We start from the raw sequence: 15,282 nt of genomic DNA, 5'->3' as shown, positions 1-15,282 counted from the left end.
AAATTGATACTTTTATAAATAAGCTTGTACTCATAACTATTCCATTTTCTAAGTAGAGCTTGTTTTGAAAAATGTTGTTAGTTTCACACTAACTAAAGTGTAAACTCAGAACACTTTCTACAGAATTCACTGCTAAAATTTTCTACCTCATACTAACTCCCTGGAAGAATCAGGTTTCAGCTCCTTTGCACTTAAAAAAAAATATTTTGAAGTATTGATTGTGACTCACCTTTTGAGGAATTTTTAATGGCAAGAAGACTAAAATTAAATCTTAGAGCCCAATAAAAAAATAGAATTCATTGTATTACTTCATCCAATATGCCTATCTAAGTATTAGATTCCAAATATCATAAACCTTTCAGAAATCATTTCTACGTACACTCTTGGGGATTATAATGAAAGAAAAGATTTACCTTTTTCCTTCACGTATTTTTTTTTTAAAAAGAACTGAAGTAGTGACTGCATGCATCTATTGCTCATATTCTTTTAATGAAGTTTATACCAATCCTGTTTAAGACAAAAGTAACTGCTCAGAGAGCAGAGGATTTCCAAAGCAGATCTTTGTTTTAAAATCATTAAATAAGAAACGACAACAAGAAGTTTTTAGCACAGAGTTTCCATTAAAATTAAATTCAGAAGCAAAAACAGAAAAAAAGAGCATTCCACTGTGATGAAGTGGTGTATTACAAAATACATCTAACATTTCTTACCTAATTGGAAAAATCCACATCAAGGAATACAAATGAAAAGTTGTGAACCAACTTTACTACTTTGCCTTGTATGTATAACATCTACTATTAATATTTAACAGTTAAACACCTATAACCCTTAGCTGGTGGTTCTGAGAGAAAATATTCAGCTGAACAACAAACTCTTCATCTTCAAGAAGATTTTTACGTATAATGGTTTCAAAAAAGAATACACTCAAGCTTTGTAATACAAATTCATGGTTGTTTTGAACTAGTTAAATATTGTTCTAGGTTTCAATATAAGCCTTTTGTTTTATTTTTATCTCTATTTTACAGATGAGAAAAAAGGTCTGATATTACACTGGAAGAGCTCAGTAAATTTAATTTTGTTGCTTAGATGACTAAAGATCATAAGAATAGAGGCCAACAAAGAAGTCAGAACTATCTTCTTCCCCATTAGAAATTATCTACAAAACTTTATGATGTGTATTTCTAAAATTTTCTAAATTTCTGAATTTCTAAAGCTTTGTCATATATAGTTATTAGTTAACAGAATCCGGGATATGTGAGATGGGACTATTACTTCTGCTATGTATCTAAAATTAAAATTTAACCTTCTTGTGTACAGTAAATGTAGTCCCTGAAAGGACAGTGTGCTGCAAGGCACTCATTTAATGTTACAGTATTAAAAACCAAATCAGAAGTTCTAAAGATGTTTAAAAAATAGTGACAGTGTTTTGTTGCATTTTTCAGTTCAAAAACTCTTCAGATGTTTATTATCTTCCTGCAGAAGATACTTGTCTATATTTTATGGTCAGCAGTTCACAGAAGAGTAAATAGACGGGGTGTAGAAGAAAATAAAAAAGGTGTTTCTACTTACTGTTAGGTGATACTGCCTCCATATTTCTGGGCAAGCCTGGAAAATAAAAATATTGATCAGCTAGGAGCATGAAACAAGGTGCTTTACAGCCTGTTGGTTTTGGCATAACACAGTATCCACCGGTGTCGGTCACAGGAAAATAAGAAGCTTAACTGAAAGGGTCTGCATTTCAGCTTCAAAAACCTGGCTAGACAGTTTAATTGAATTTTACACTGGTTTAACACACTCCCTGCCATTGTCAGAAAGCCAGTAACAGTTTTCTCTCTCCCTTTCTTCTCTAAAGATTATAAGTTGGGGAGAGTAACGTGCTCTTAACTGTAATAACTATTAATACTGTAAAATAAACACAAGCAAATTGAAATTCTATTTTTTTTAGCATTTGTAATTTACATAATGTTTTAGAAATTAAATCATAGGGTACCTTCCTTTCAGGTAGGAATAGGAACATTTTAGTATTTTTGTACATATCTCTATCCTAATCAAACTATAATTGTTACATGTAATAATCCTTAGTAGCCTCACGTCAAATGAATTGTAAACAAGGGGCATAACAGATTGCTATAATGTTTCTATTTTTACAATGGCTTCCTTGATTCTTTTTTTTTTCTTTTTTTATCTTTCCAATTGTGCACACAAACTTGTAAGTGCAGCCCCTTGTAAAAAATTTTACAGAGCAGATTTTGAGTCACAACTATTCCACAACATATCTGAAGAATACGTAAGAGACAGAAAGAGGAAAATGTAAATCATCTTTTACAAAATAAAAATGTGTTAATGATCAATGAGACAGGGGATATTTTCTCAATAGTTCTTAACATTTTTATAAAATTAATGATATTTCTGTCTATTCCTATCTTTCTCCTCCAAACTCAAAACAGCTACAGCTATACTGGTATTTTGTTTACTAGTCATTTTAGTATTTGAGAGAACATATACACAATTACTTCAGTGGAAGTCTTCTACCTTTGTTTAAAACATTCATACTTACTGTAAAATAACTTCTCAACCATTTGAACAATTACAAATATGGTTCGCCAATCTCAGTTTTTACTATGTTAAGAAGAAATATTAGTTATTCTATGACTTCCATTTAATATGTTATAATTCTAATTACAAACATTGAAGTCTCATGACTACTGCAAATTGACATTATTAACATTTCTTAAGATTTTGACTAATTTTTCTCTCATGCCTAAATACTTGCCTTCTTTTATACTGACAGAGCATACTAATTAAAACCCAGCAACAATAACCAATATTAGCAACAGAATCTCTCAAAAAATGATCTGAGTTTTTGACAGTCACCCTACGGCATATACTGTATGTTTTCCCCGGATATGATGGAAATTATATTATTTATTATTCATTCTGTCAGTAACACAATTTTCTGGAGAAAAATCTACAATCTGCTCTGTGTAATGGTTCTACATATCTCCTCTCACTCAAATATTGCATGTAAATATTTAAGTTTTATACTAATATTTCTATAAGGAAACTGTGAAGTACATCACATTTCTAACAGTGGAAAACACTACAACATTTGACAGTTTGAACACAGTCTGTCTTGGAATGCAAACAAAAGGATTTGCCAAAATGGATTCTAGTTTAGCACTTACACAGGCATCTCAAATGCAATATATATACATTCTCTATTCAATAACAAATATTCTGTGAAAGACATTGCCTTCTTCCTCAAAGCTATAAAGGGCTTCAACTGTGCACAATGCTTCTGCTGGTTTAGCATAGGGGTGGCAGGCAGTTATTTACACATTAGTTCTGGATAGTTTTTGATTACCACAGTGTCCCCAGACTAATATTGTTGAAAAATCGCAATCAATGAGTTGTCATACACTGGCAAAATGCCACTCTGCCATATGACCTTTACTTACACAGCAACTACTTAATAAAGAAAAATCTTAATTTTTGAATGGTATTTTTTTTGACTTGGACATACAGATATCAGTTATAGCAAAAATTTGTAACCAGAATAGGAAACTACAATTGGTAGAACTTTTAACAAAATACTCAAAGGGGAATAATCCCAAACACTAGTAATACTATGAAAAGTTAGTTTATATTATTATCATCTTTAAGCTTTTTCAAGGCTACGGCAATATGCTATTGCCTAAGCATATTTCTTATTCAGATAGTCATTCAATGTAATACTTTTCATGAACAGTGATCACTTAAAAAACTTCAAAAGTGCAGTACAATAGTCTGAAATGGTTGTCTGGCTAAACAACGGCCTTTTAAAATGATGCTTTTAACTTGCAGTCTTACTGCTTTGCATCACCTCAAAATTATTGTCTGTATCTCTTACCATAAAATGACAAAAGAATATAATTAACAATTACTACCAAATACTGGCTTCTCAAACGAGGTAAATGGTTTGTTACGGAAGAGAACATAACCAAATACAACAACAACTGAATCTGTGATTTTTGTTGTTTAGTTAGAAGTGCTTAACCATGAATTGCCCTTATTTAAAGAAAAGCTCGTGTGGTATATGTGTATGACGGCAGTGTGATGAACTACATTAAAATAAAATTGCATTTATTTCCTGCCCCAGTGGTCTGACCTTACCAGCATTTAGATGTATGAACACAAAAGCTGCCTACTATTAAAAGCAGTTCCACCACTTTGCAGCTTCACAAAACACACACAAGTATACTTTAACTACATCTCCGTGCCTTTTCTGAGTTCTGCACAATTCTTTTTTTTCAAAATTACTACTATTTTTATTGCAACCCATATCTGAGTAATTTGAAATGGTTATTATTCATACTATTCAAACGCAAACCAACTAAGTCTGCCACACCAGACGAATCAAGCCAGTATATTGTGCATTTCAACCCATATTGAATTTTATCAGGTGCTAATTATTGTTTTACGAGAACAACGGCTTAATGCATCTGTTGTTTAATTCCCACTTCCCTATTCTCAAATGTGAACATCAAAGAAAATAAAACACTCAATCTTAAACAGCCCCTGACAGCAGACCAAGACTCAAGTGTTCAATAGACAAGGCCCTTGCCACCAGTTCTCATATTTCCACAACAATGAACAAACACAAAAACAGCACTAAGCGGCCTTTCCTCCTTTTCAGCTCCCCTTGGCCAGTTGTCTGCCTTGTACTAGAGAGAACCCTCGAACACAACCCTGCTGGGAACACAACACAGGAGAAAGGATTAGCCTTACTAACACGCTAGCATTTGCAAAAGTGGAGGAAAAAAAAAAAAACCCTCGCTACTGTATTTGGTATATGAATAACCAAAATGTATGAGCTGACAAGAGACCAGGACGGGCCTATGGCTCCCCGGGAGAAAATGTAGCTGTGATGAGTGACAGGGCTTTCAGGAAATATGTTCACAATCACAGACAGTGAAGGCCATGACCTAGATCGTTTAAGAGCTTGTCTTGTCAAATTATCAAAAGCTTCTTCCTCTCTGAATAAAGAGTGACATAAGTGAGTGTCAGAAAGCTGCAGGCTGACAAGCCAAGCATACAATAACAGAATGCACGTCACATACTTGCCGAACACCGCCACGGCTAGCGGCAAATCTTAATGAGAGCGCGGCTGGCCCAAGAGACTTGGGTCCCTGCTGGCACAGCTACTCATCTCACAAAAATCCTTCATCTCCAAGTCAGTTATGGTCTGACACGACGACTACAATTACTAAACACAACTTTTTAACGGAATCCTCTGGTGCTTTGTCAAAGCGGCGGCTGTTGGAAGCTGCCCCGATGCAAGTCACCGCAGTAAAACAAAAGATTTAATAAAACAAACACTTTTCATCACCTTCGTATGAAAACAACTGCAAAAACAAAATGCACCACTTCAGTAACGTTCTCGCACAAAAAGATGTAAAGACCACACATGACCACACTCTCCTGGCACCTATCTCAGAATTAAAGCGTTTAGCCACAGGGATTTAAAAGGCTCTTCGTAATGTTTACATATGCTTATGATTAGACAAAAACTGACTTAGGAGCAGGCATGAGAAAAAAGAACACCACCGAGGGAACGAGATCACAAAGAAAATTGGCCAAAATCGTTGTTGTTTTTAACAAGAGACTCGACAAAAAGGTGGAGAGAGAAAAGAATGAGAGTATATAATGTAACTGAAGGAAAAGCATCCAATCACAGCACCCGTAGTGGAATCCTCATAGGCTTTTAGACACTTTACCTTTAGTATGTGTAGAGCCACATCCAATCCCTCAGATGCTGGCATATCATTAATGGTAAGCACTTGACAGTATAAATTTGGAAAATGACAAAGGCAAAAAAGAAATCTTCTGAGAGAAGTGACTCTAAAGGTGGTTTATACTGCCAAAAATGATGTCAAGATAAATGAAGAAGTTGCCTACTGAGATATACTTACAGTTTTTGTGAAGACGTACCAGCTAACAAGAGTATGCTAGAGCTGTGCAGTTATGCTTATGTCTTCATGTAAACAGTGCCAATAGACATAGAACGGTCAAATAACTCAGGAGATCGGGGATTTACCACCCTCTAACTCAGAAGATAATGTCAGGCAACCCACAGAATTTCTGAAAGTAGTTTATTCCTAATTGTAAAGGAAAATATTGCTCTGTCTACCATTTTTGCCTCCCCTGCCAAACAGTCCTACTTAAGAAGTTTTTCTTCTACTCCCACAGCAGTGGATGTTCCTAAGAGCTCTGGTAAGGATTGCTTCTGTGGATCTCTTCAGAACAATGGTATTGTCCAGTTCAGATACCAACTCCATAAATATTCCAAAGTATTAACCTGTTCATTCCATCTGAAACAGATCATACATAGTAATACATAAAGGAATATGTCCTTTCTCTTAAGCAAATTTTTAAAATTAGCTTAATATGGAAAGCTCTATAAGGAGATTTTGTAGATAGTTAAGAGTATCACTCCTGGGAAACATGCTCCTGGAAAACCAGAGGAAGACCTAATGAGAGAGAAGCTACTGACTGAGAACACTGATCATCAAACCTCATGAGACCTACCTGAACAGTAGATGAATCTCCAAAGACAGAACTTTCACATTATGGGGTTTTCAGTACACATGTATGTAAACACATATGCACACACACATATATATTCAAGTATACACACGTATACATATACACACATATGCACCCACAGACATATTCAAAGCTAGGTAGTGATGTTGCAGACTGCTGATGTGCTGTTTCCTATGGTGAGCAGTATATGGCCAAACAAAGCTGTACCTGAGATTTTGAACAACCTCGCTGCATACCTTTTTCATGTTCTACTTGATGACATCTGTACTTAACTGGTTCCAGTATGACTCAGAATCTAAGATGACTCCATGAATTCTCAGGGTTATTTCAGGAAAAATGACAGATCAAATGAATAATAGATTTATTACTCTGAAAACGGTTTAAAACAGTTATCTATGTCAATTTGCTCTATGAAGGCTAAACTAGAGTTTTCAGAGCGTTCTGGTGAACTTCTCCCTCAGGGTAATTTAAACATCAGGCTTGGAGTGAAAGCTATGGTCTGCCTCCTGCTCATATGAACAGCAGAAACACCACAAAGGGAAGACTGATATAGAACAGTCATAATTACCGGGCTTGGTAAAACACTTGCATATTTTGATAAAATGCCCTGTAAGGGACTCCTAATTCTTTACTGACTCTAACAGAGACACAGACATATAGATCTATTATTACGAAGAGTTAACGTAAGATGAAAACCTGTAATTATTTTACTAGGTTAGATCACTGTCTCTAACCGTGGCCGTAAGCCAATGCCTCATGGAGCTGAAGAGCAGACCAGGCATGCATACTTTGCCTAGTTCTCTTCCATATTCAACTGTTACCAGCGCAGCGACTTTCCAAGCTAGATGCAGTTTCTATGTATTTAATAAGCTTTAGTGAATTTATCTTTAATGAACTGGTCCACTCTCCCCTAGAACCTAGGTAGACTTTGTGCATCTACTATGTCCCTTGATAAGAAGTTTCACAGGTCTGCTGCCTACTGCATGAAGAATCACCTCCTCCTGTCTGTTCTGAATGTAGCGCCTACTACCTTTGTCACATGCCCCCTTATTTGTTTATGGGAAGAAAGAGTGAACAATTGATCCCCAACCACTGTGTCTAGCCTACACATGGATGATTTTGAACCTCTTAGTACATCATCCCATATGTCATCTCTCTTCCAGGCTGAACAGACCTAGCTGATTCGATCATTTCTTGTACTGAAGGATGAAAAAGACAGGGATCAAAAGTGCACCTACTTCTCTTTGCTTTCCTGATAATTCTTCACTTGACTATCTTTTTCATAATTTCTGAATATTAAACTGATATTTTTATGGAAACATCTCTCAAAATTCCCAAATTTTAGGCCCGGAGGGTAACAGTTAGCTCAAGGCCTATCATTGCTTATGCACAACTGGGATTATTTTTTCCCATGCAAAACATTTTGAATTTATCTACAACAAAATTTATCTGCCATTTTATTACACTTTCCCTCCATATATTACAATCTTTGAGCAGTTCTTCACAGTTGGCTCTCAACTTTGCCACCCTAAACAATTCAGTCTTTTCAGCAAATTTTGTCACCCTATTGCTCACCTTCATCTATGTAACACTTGATTATACCAAACGACACAGAGTTCCAGAGAGCCACTGCAAGCATGACTTTCCACTTTCTACCTTTTAACCAAACATTTATCCATCCAAACCTTGTACATTTATCCTCTTACTCCCTGCCTGTTTAGTTTGCTTAACAGCTTTCAGTCAGTAACTTTGTCAAATGCCTTTTGGAAACTGTAGATTATGTCAGCTGAATCATGTTTACACACATGCTTATTGACTTTCTCCTTTGAACAATTCCAAAGATTTGAGAAGTGGGGCTTTCACAAAAGTCATCTTGGATCCTCCCAACAATATCACATTTTACAGCCATTCCACTATTCTGTTTGTTGTTACTGTTCCTATCGATTTTCTTTTGCACAGGCATCAGGCTGCAGGACCTGATTACCCATTTAAAAATTTTTACTGCTTTTGCCTCTCATTTACTAATCAGCTGTAAAGAAAGACGTTACATACTATCCTCAGTAATCTAGTTATTTTACCCTTCAGTTCCTTTACAACTTTTGAATAACGGTTATCCAGTCCTGTTAACTGATTAGTGTTAATTTTGTCTTTTTAATTTCAGAGCACTTCTCTAATGATTCCCTCCATGTAGCAAGATTTCAAAGCAAGGTTTCAGCACAGGAACAACCCAGCTTCTTCTAAAATAAATACCAGATGCAAAAGAATATACTTTATCTGAATGACTTTTTAAAATATATCTTAGCATCCTTAGAATATGTGAACAATTTTAACACTTGCATATCTGTTTTCAAGACCAAGTTATTTATTCATTTACCCAAGGACAACTTTGAATGTGTAACACATGTTCACTTCACTACTGCTGCTACCATTGAAAAAATCAGAACGTGTTCAATAATTTCAGAAAAAATTTTAATGATAATAAAAAAGTAAACAAAATAGCAATAGCAAAATGCACATTTTTATGGGGCCTCCGCGCTTCTATAAAATAAATGGAAACCCTTCAGCCATTTTGCTTTTTAACCTGAAACAAGCAGCCGTGTGTCTGATAGGAAGTAAATTGCTCGGTCTATTTTTTACAGGTATCTTACAGATACATAAAGAAAGCACTTCCATATTCCCATTTGGCAGAACCACTTATATACTGTAAATACAGATGCAAACTTGCTAACACCTAGCAAATGTTGTTTTGTCAGGTAAGGTATGGAGGATCATTAGAACTTCAAGCTAATGTCTAAGTAGATTTGGAAGGTATTTATAACTGTACTGTATTTTATGTTACAAGTGTACTTTATTGCGGAAATGAAAATGGTACTTATTTGAGCTAAGTACTTTTCACTGTCTAATGCTCTGACAGAGCAAGGAAGCAGACTGACTGGCAACAGGGCCAATGTCCACCCCAATCTGTATGAGCTACACTGATCTTCTAAGTAGAAACAATCTGGTTTTGAATGGTAGTACTGAAGACAGAAAATATCAGTTTGGTTCGCATGGGATTAAGAAAAACATTAAATATGTCTATGTATATTAGTCTGTTACTGGTACAGTATACCATTCTGCAACTGTTCCACTACTTTATAAATTCTCCTACAGTGCATATGTGGTAGGCCAGTCCATGGGGACATGGAAGTGGACAACTACTTTCACCATTACCATTTTTCTTGTATGTTTATAAATAATACAAAAGCAGGCCAAAACTAAGCTAAGGCATATATATATGGTTATAAATCTGCTTCCTTATAAGATACTTCCAGATAAAATTTTCATTCAACTATACTGGCAGAAGAAATAAATCGCATCATTTTCATTTCCATCATGAAGTACACTTGTAACGTAAAATACAATACGGTTATAAATACCTTCCAAAGTTATTTAGACATTAGCTTAAAGTTTGAATGATATTTTCACAACCGGTCATGAACATGTAATCCTAGTTAAAAAAAAAATCATACTGATCTAGGATTATTGGAGCATCAGAACTATTCTTTACCTCTTGCTTGGCATGCTGGGGGCATACCATGTCTCCTTATTTTAATCTACCACCACCTCTGATTCAACAGAAATGAGAAAAATTCTCTAGTTTGTGTGTATCTATTATTTATAATGGTTCTTTACACACACAGAAAAGGCTAAAGCATTACATTTAAATTTTGCATTCATTAAATATTTTTCTGTATTTTTCTTCATTTTTAAACCAACACATTGAAACTATTTGAACTGCATTTGTTAGGCTTTTGAATTTTTTTATTATATGTGATGAGTAAGAAGGTAAAGGTTTTAAAATCTTTTTATAAAACATGATGAGTAGGACATGGCCACGGATATTTTTCACTACCCAAACTAAACTGGACAAAATTAAACTAATGACTGTACATTTACGAAGATAGTTTCTTTCCTTTGGATCATTCTTTATAAAAACTGTGATGCTGTTATGTAAGTACTAGCTACAACATTTTCATATGTTTATATATAAATGCACTATATTATATAAAATATAACAAATTTTGGTTGTTGCAGCTTCCAGTTTTGACAGATACAGAAAAAACAGTGAATGAGGTCTTTGCCATAGATGGTACTCACATCAGCATAATGCCCTTTCATATCACAGCGGTTACAGTGTTTATTCCAATAGGCTCTCTCAAGACACTCCTTAGAATAGTGTCCAGGCAAACAGCAGTTCAAACAAAATCGTGCTGGGCAAGTGTTTTGTAGATGACCTCTTTCTGCACACAAACAACAAGGGGGAATCTTCTATGAAAAAATACAAAAAAAAGTATGGTAAGTGAGTATGTTTCCAAGGACTAAGGAAAAGAAAAGAAACAGCAAAAGATGAAATAAAGAAGACACCACTACAATTAAATGTCTGTTCCTCACTAGGAACTGCATAGGTACTGTTTCATGAAGAAATTGTAGTGAAGGAAGACTAAACAGAGTAAAACTTGATGTTCTAACTCTAAAAATGCCCTGTTCTTCTTAGTTTCTAACCTTGTGCCAGAAGCACTGAAAATGTTGTATGCACTTATATTACTCGCTCAGGGAATACAGCAAAAAGTAGCATAAAATAGGATGGCATATTTTACACAGAGGCTGTGTGCTGGACACTGTATTGATGATTTTTCTTGAAAGCTTAAATATATAACCACATCATAGCAACAAGCCATATATTATGTAACAGTGTACTGGGATGATCTGTAAATATGGGCTGTGCTATAGACCACTAAGCCACTTGCCTTGTGGTTTATACTAACAAGCATAAGAGCCTGCATGAAGCAATAGATGTAAAATGTTGAAACAACTCTTGGGCCATAACTGCATCTGTTTAGAGCCAATTTCCTCAGTGACTGAGTGTGTCATCATTTTAAGGCCTTGCATTTCTACAGGGTGAGGTGTAATCACAGAGAAATCTGCTTTGTATTGAAATCCAAAATGTCAGTGTGGGGAACAGCCTCAGAAATTGAGAAACGTAGATTCTTGAAGTCTTTACTCTGGGAACCAGTAAATCCAGACTCTCATGCAACTGCCACCATTTCCTCACAAGATAATGATGATGTTTTTAAACCTCTAACTTCCGGGCAAACTTTCAAAATATCTGGCATTTATTAGGCTGCTTGAAATTAAATTTAATTTCATCCTGCATAAAACTTTTAACATTACTCATATCCATGTTTATTATATAGACATTCTTCTTTAAATCATTTGCTAAGTGTGTTTTTGGATTCCATAGGCTCTCTTTGGGGAAAATAAATTTAAAAAAAATTTGTATCTTACAACATAAAATCATGTCCTTATTTTGTACTTATTGCTCCAACTATACTTACAGGTTTTTTGTCTTTATAAAAAGGACCAGAGCAATTACTTTCACAAGACAGCTAATTTTATGAAGTAAACTGATCTTGGGCAAGATAAGATATTCTTCAGCCAGGATCAACCTTTCAATGAAATAACAAACCACTGAAGCAAAAATTCTAATGGCAAATACAAAAGAGCTTTAGAAACAAAAGTTACATGTATAAGTAATTAAAACATTGCATTTACCCTTGGAATAGGACAGTTTTTGGACAAATGACCCGGTCTGCTGCAATTTCTACAAGTAACATTTTTATCAGCTGTGTAATATCGGACACTTGTACGCTTCACCGTTGAATAGTTACAGATCTGTGCCTGAGGAGACAAAAGAAGAAAAATGCATTTATCATTTTTGATTGTGTGCTTTAGCACTTCATAGACTTGGAAATCTGAATGGGTCACTGCTGATAGTGTTCAGTTAGAAATCTAATCTTTTACAAGTACAATTTACATATCCAGGTTTGAGTTGGATAATTCTGTTCTAGAGAAACTTGTATTGCCTAGAAGAAAATTACTATCTTGTTCAAATTTCCACTTTGGGAGATTCCTCTTTGCTTTTTAAAATTACAGCTATGAAGTTTTGCTTTCCCTTGATGGGTTCAGATACTTTTACTTACCATGATATTTCATGATGAACTGAGTATTTCCCACAATGCAAATATAACTAATATTAACTGCAAGTTCGTGTTACAAGTTCCCTGAACAAATTAAGGGAAACTTTTTGGCAAAATACAATGTTTTAGAAGTTTAGACCAAATCTGCAATTGTAAAGAAAAATTAAAAAAAAAGGGGGGGGGGAGAGAGACAGAATAAGCTAGAAACCAGTCTCTTCCAATGACTTCACACATAGCTTCTTAAGAGGCAGAAAACTGAAAATCCCCTCTTGAACCTTTTTTTGGCCTAGTAAACATCATAGCATTTAAAAACGGAAATAACATTCCAGATACAAGTTGAGGTACACAACAGCATTTGTCTTAAGCAAAAGAGATTAATGTCACCTGATTATGTAAGCTTTATTAGACCTTGGCAACAGAAATGAGAAGGGGTTGGGACAATTCATCTGAAGCATACTGATCTTGGATACTCAAGTAATTTACACAAATACTTCAGGATACAGCCTAATGGTACCAACTACCAAGTTGAGTCCAACTTCTGGAACTGCAAAAAAGCTATTAATCGCAGTAGATCTGTTGTGCAGCCTGTGCTGTGTAAGGAATAGAGGGAGTTCGGATTCAGCTTCCACAACGTAATTATTAGTCTCTGAAGAGACTAGGAAAGAAGAATTAAGTTCGTCATTACGAATGATGAATTCCTCTTTGGAGGAGCTCCTATTCCCCTCATCTGCTACCAAAACAAAGTTTTGGAGGAAGTCTCTACCCCAGTGAATGAACCTCTTCCTTCTTTATCAGAATTTCACTTTCAACAGCTGCTGTACATTCAGGGAAGGGCATTCCTAAGAATTCCCCAAAAATATTACAGCTGGATTTTTCATTGTTATAGTTTATCTTGTTTGGCTTGTTCCTTGCTTTTGGAAAGGAAAGGAAAGGAAAGGAAAGGAAAGGAAAGGAAAGGAAAGGAAAGGAAAGGAAAGGAAAGGAAAGGAAAGGAAAGGAAAGGAAAGGAAAGGAAAGGAAAGGAAAGGAAAGGAAAGGAAAGGAAAGGAAGGGGAAAGGGAGGGGAAGGGCAAGGGGAAGGGGAAGGGGAAGGGCAAGGGGAAGGGGAAGGGGAAGGGGAAAGGGGAAAGGGGAAAGGGAAGGGGAAGGGGAAGGGGAAGGGGAAGGGGAAGGGGAAGGGAAAGGGGAAAGGGAAGGGGAAGGGGAAGAGGAAGGGGAAGGGGAAGGGGAAGGGGAAAGGGGAAGGGGAAGGGGAAGGGGAAGGGGGAAAGGGGAAGGGGAAGGGGAAGGGAAAGGGAAGGGGGAAAGGGGAAGGGGAAGGGAAAGGGGAAGGGGAAAGGGAAGGGGAAGGGGAAGGGGAAGGGGAAGGGGAAGGGGAAAGGGGAAAGGGAAGGGGAAGGGGAAGAGGAAGGGGAAGGGGAAGGGGAAGGGGAAAGGGGAAGGGGAAGGGGAAGGGGAAGGGGGAAAGGGGAAGGGGAAGGGGAAGGGAAAGGGGAAGGGGAAAAGGGGAAGGGGAAGGGAAAGGGGAAGGGGAAAGGGAAGGGGAAGGGGAAGGGGAAGGGGAAGGGGGAGGGGAAGGGGAAGGGGAAAGGGAAGGGGAAGGGGAAGGGGAAGGGGAAGACGAAGGGGAAGGGGAAGGGGAAGGGGAAAGGGGAAGGGAAGGGGAAGGGGAAAGGGGAAGGGGAAGGGGAAGGGGAAGGGGGAAAGGGTAAGGGGAAGGGGAAGGGAAAGGGGAAGGGGAAAGGGGAAGGGGAAGGGAAAGGGGAAGGGGAAAGGGAAGGGGAAGGGGAAGGGGAAGGGGAAGGGGAAGGGGAAAGGGGAAAGGGAAGGGAAGGGAAGAGGAAGGGGAAGGGGAAGGGAAGGGAAAGGGGAAGGGGAAGGGGAAGGGAAGGGGGAAAGGGGAAGGGAAGGGGAAGGGAAAGGGGAAGGGGGAAAGGGGAAGGGGAAGGGAAAGGGGAAGGGGAAAGGGAAGGGGAAGGGAAGGGGAAGGGGAAGGGGAAAGGGAAGGGGAAGGGGAAGGGGAAGGAGGAAGGGGAAGGGAAGGGAAGGGAAGGGAAGGGAAGGGAAGGGAAGGGAAGGGGAAGGGAGGGAAGGAAGGGAAGGGGAAGGGAAGGGAAGGGAAGGGAAGGGAAGGGAAGGGAAGGGAAGGGAAGGGAAGGGAAGGGAAGGGAAGGGAAGGGAAGGGAAGGGAAGGGAAGGAAGGGAAGGGAAGGGAGGAAGGGAAGGGAAGGGAAGGGAAGGGAAGGGAAGGGAAGGGGAAGGGAAGGAGGGGAAGGGAAGGGGAAGGGGAAGGGGAAGGGAAGGGGAAGGGGAAGGGGAAGGGAAGGGAAGGGAAGGGAAGGAAGGGAAGGGAAGGAAGGGAAGGGAAGGGAAGGGAGGAAGGAAAGGAGAGGGAGAGGGAGAGGGAGAGGGAGAGGAGAGGAGAGGAGAGGAGAGGAGAGGAACACGGCTATGGATACCGCTGTCCTACATATTGCTCTGAATGGAGGGACCCAAATTGAGAAACAGAAGTGAAGATACAGGAAAGCATGAAAAATCTGGTCACAAGAAAAGAGCTTGCAAAAATTAGAGTAAACACATGTTATCCAGTGTTGGGTTAATGCTCAGGAACTTAGGAATTCCAAACACTTTTTGCTTTAAAGGAAAGAAATACAGAAGAATACAAAAAATACTGCTATCA

At 37.7% G+C, this 15,282-nt stretch overlaps 1 protein-coding gene across 5 annotated transcripts in view; it reads right to left on the bottom strand.

Moving 5' to 3' along the window:
* The window catches only part of ZCCHC7 (zinc finger CCHC-type containing 7), a 118,023-nt gene that overhangs the window by 22,489 nt on the left and 80,252 nt on the right, over positions 1 to 15,282 (bottom strand). For all 5 annotated transcript variants that reach the window (XM_062599547.1, XM_062599552.1, XM_062599550.1 and 2 more), the window contains 3 exons: positions 12,178 to 12,303; positions 10,723 to 10,893; positions 1,570 to 1,605 (listed from right to left, as the gene is read on the bottom strand). In XM_062599547.1, coding sequence (XP_062455531.1) covers positions 1,570 to 1,605; positions 10,723 to 10,893; positions 12,178 to 12,303 — 333 coding nt within the window. The remainder of the gene's footprint in view (positions 1 to 1,569; positions 1,606 to 10,722; positions 10,894 to 12,177; positions 12,304 to 15,282) is intronic.

Source organism: Rhea pennata, chromosome Z (assembly GCF_028389875.1).
Source record: "Rhea pennata isolate bPtePen1 chromosome Z, bPtePen1.pri, whole genome shotgun sequence".
Lineage (NCBI taxonomy): Eukaryota > Metazoa > Chordata > Aves > Rheiformes > Rheidae > Rhea > Rhea pennata.
This window is presented reverse-complemented; position numbering and strand designations above follow the sequence as displayed.